This window comes from Phalangium opilio, unplaced genomic scaffold (genome assembly GCF_054372755.1).
Source record: "Phalangium opilio isolate 3A_F unplaced genomic scaffold, DU_Popi_V2 ptg000031l_1, whole genome shotgun sequence".
Lineage (NCBI taxonomy): Eukaryota > Metazoa > Arthropoda > Arachnida > Opiliones > Phalangiidae > Phalangium > Phalangium opilio.
The window spans coordinates 3755731-3759151 of record NW_028324158.1 but is presented as its reverse complement, the minus strand read 5'-3'; the positions used below and the strand labels follow the sequence as shown (position 1 = coordinate 3759151).

Below are 3421 nucleotides of genomic sequence, written 5' to 3'. Positions count from 1 at the left end.
GCAGTTAATTAAATGCTTAAAAACTATACAATTATATACAACTTTACAAATTTAAATTTACTTAAGATACCCGTAAGGGGTCGTGGTGTAATCGGGGAAAACTCTGACTTTGTCGACAACTACCTGATATGTTTTAGTTTGATCAATAGTAATTAAAGTGTGAATAGGTAATCGTCGAATTTGGGGGCCAATCGGTACTTGTACAGAGTTCATTTCTGGGTTGCCATTGTTGTTTACGCCTAAAAACTTTTTCATAATATCAAAATTGACATTTCTGTTGACGAATTTAAATAAAAACCTTTAACTTTAATTATGTTAGTGATTTTTTCTGTTGCGGGATCATAAATATTCATCGAATAATTTTTTGCACCAGCGCTTCCAAACTCACAAATATAGGCGTCTTTGCCGTATGGCTCTAACTCATTCTTTAACTCACCAAGATAATCTCCTGTGGGGAGTATAGGGGCTCCATCTGGCGAGAGGTAGATAAGGCTATATAAAAACATAGGTCTCCCACCATTTCGAGATGTTTTAAGAGGTGAAGGCGTGCCATCGTCGTTGTATAGCACGCTATAACTACGTTTGTATGCTTGTGAGCTATCTCGTTTTCTGCAATATCTTCTGATTTGACGAGAATAGTGTTGTCATTTAAGGTCAATAGCGTTTTCACCTCTTTGTCTGGGTTAAGAAGTAGTTCATATAAGGTTTTTGCGTCTTTTATTATATCTGTTGAGACGTGTCGGGTGTTTTGTCCAAACTTCCCCCAAAAAGAGTTCAGCATGAGTTTACTCAGGCATCTTAAGCCTTCATTCTTTTCTATTTTATTTATGTCTAAATCGATCCCCTCGACTTCTTTGTAATTTTTGACGTACTTTTCTTTATCCTCTTGGGTGACGCAATCGGCAGGGAAACCGCTAGCCGACGTTTTATACTCGAGGAAGGCGTTTACGTAGTCTTTAAAAAGCCCGCCTTGTTTAGTATTGGGATCGTATTGTGTTACCTGGTACGACCAAGCTTCATACATCTGAGTGATTTTGTATCCTCGCTCCACGGCATACCTCAACTCATCGGTTACCCAAGAACCGCGCAGCTCTCTTTGATCAGGTGTGTGGGTGCAGTCCCCCTGGAATTGAGTTTTGCAACAGGTGTAACACAAGGGGATTGTGAGGTTACCGTTTATACGAGCTGGCAAAACCGGATGTATTAGATTTTGAGCCGGGAGTACATCGCATTTGAGGAGTACATCAAAAGAGAAGATGTCGGGGAAATTATCCAAAATAATTTTAGGGTGTCCGATAGGAATTTTTCCAGTTTTGTTGACGAATGGGTATAGGCTAGTGAAGTCAACGTAGTGCATTTTTTCTGTACCTGTTGTTTTATGGTAGAGCTTGTTAGCGCAACACCTGCCTCCAAAGAAGGCGTCGCGAGGGTTTAACCTTTTGGATGTCTTAACGCGGATGTCGTTCCGTTTTAAAAAGGCGTTTATTTCGGTGTTATTTATTTTGTCTTGTTGCCATTCACATTCCCATTTGACATTGACTTTATATTTTAGTGACTGTAGTTTGCTAATTTTCTTCTCAGTTTTTTGTATCTTGTGTTTAACGTTTCAGTAGGGTCACCATGTAACATCTTGTTTCTATTGAGGGGGAAGTGTATTTTACATCCATGATAATAGCAGCCCATGTATTCAAACACTTCTTTGCTGACTGGACAATAACCGTCTACCTTTAGGGTCTGGATTTTAACTTCCTTACCCCTAAAAGAGGATTGAATGGGGATATTTCTGTCATGCGAAGTCCATTCAAGCCATTCAATGGCGCCTAAAGATTGGTTCTCACCAAGTCTGTAATAGTTTGATGGGATGATGCTAATGGTGCTTGATTTGAGATAATTTTTTCGATACACGTAGGAACACACCCCAGGGAGGGTAACAGAGCCGCAATTAAAAGGATCTACGGTAGTGACTTTAAGTAGGAGCGACCGAAAGGTTAAACACCCTAAAAATAGAAGTAGAGTGTCGTTTACGCAATAATAATAAAGCTCATTTAAAAAATTAAAGCCTTTACCCGTACTGACTTCTGAGGCATGCCATTTCATAAAAGCGTCCAAGTTTTTCCTAGTGAAATACTGGCACCCGTAAGCCTCTGTGGGGGGTAAAGTATTTTCTAACGCGTAGTTTGTCTATTCCTGTCGGTCTACATCAAACTCGTGTTCGACTACGTTGAAAAGAAAATGGGGGAAGTACCCCTTGGCGGCATTAGGGAGGCCGAAAGTGGCGGGGAACTTAGATAAAGCCACAGGGATAAAATTGTGCTTTGGTCCCATTGAACCGAATTCCCATTCGACAGAAGGGGGGGTTTTTTTGGGGTCCCATTCGACCGAACGTAGCCAAAGGTGCGATTTTATTATAGTCCCATTGGACCGAAATTCTATTGAACTGGAAGAAGACATACTGTGTGGTTTTGCATTAAATATATTTTTAATTTCACAACTTATTATTGTTAAAATAAATGTGAGTTGAAAATGTATTACTGCACTTATTTTAACTACGTTTTAATTACGGCGAACCTCACCTCACCTACCCTAGCCTAACCTAACCTAACCTAACCTAACCCAACGTAACCTAACCTAACCCAACCCAACCTTGTTTGGAGGTAAAAAGATTATTTATATGAGTATTAAAAGCCCGCCTCTTACCACGAACAATTTATTAGCAATAATAGAAATATTTTGGAAAAGATGTCAGATAATTAATTGGAGAATATTTTGGAAAAGATGTCAGATAATTAATTGGAGAATATTTTGGAAAAGGTTGCAGCTAATTAATAGGAGAATATTTTGGAAAAGGTGGCAGCTAATTAATAGGAAAATCTTTTGGAAAAGGTGGCAGCTAATTAATAGGAGAATATTTTAGAAAAGGTGGTAGCTAATTAAAAGGAGAATATTTTGGAAAATGTGGCAGCTAATTAGTAGGAGAATGTTTTGGAAAAGGTTGCAGCTAATTAATAGGAGAATATTTTGGAAAAGGTGGTAGCTAATTAAAAGGAGCATATTTTGGAAAAGGTGGCAGCTAATTAATAGGAAAATCTTTTGGAAAAGGCGGGAGCTAATTAATAGGAGAAAATTTTTGGAAAAGGTGGTAGCTATTTAAAGGGAGAATATTTTGGAAAAGGTGGTAGCTAATTAAAAGGAGCATATTTTGGAAAAGGTGTCAACGAATTATTGGAAACAAACCAAACCTAACCTAACCAAACCTAACCTAACCTAACCTAACCTAACCTAACCTAAGCTAACCTAACCTAACCTAAGCTAACCTAAAATAACCTAACCTAACCTAACCTAACCTAACCTAAGCTAAGCTAACCTAAGCTAAGCTAACCTAAGCTAACCTAACCTAAGCTAACCTAACCTAACCTAACCT

The 3421-nt window shown here is 38.4% G+C and overlaps 1 protein-coding gene across 1 annotated transcript; it reads right to left on the bottom strand.

Annotated features, from left to right (window-relative positions):
• Positions 1-632: 632 nt before the first annotated feature.
• Positions 633-1357, bottom strand: LOC149690080 (uncharacterized). The gene is made up of 2 exons (XM_089869614.1): positions 873-1357; positions 633-757 (listed from the first exon to the last, which is right to left on the bottom strand). The coding sequence occupies exons 1-2, from the start codon at positions 1355-1357 to the stop codon at positions 721-723; spliced, it is 522 nt and encodes a 173-aa protein (XP_089725740.1). The 3' UTR covers positions 633-720.
• Between the last annotated feature and the right edge of the window lie 2064 nt (positions 1358-3421).

Coding starts and splice junctions, on each gene's coding strand:
- LOC149690080 (XM_089869614.1), bottom strand. CDS start 1,357: ATGCACTACGTTGACTTCACTAGCCTATACCCATTCGTCAACAAAACT. Junction 758..872: donor ACCCAAGAGGATAAAGAAAA/GTACGTCAAAAA, acceptor TTTTGGGGGAAG/TTTGGACAAAACACCCGACA.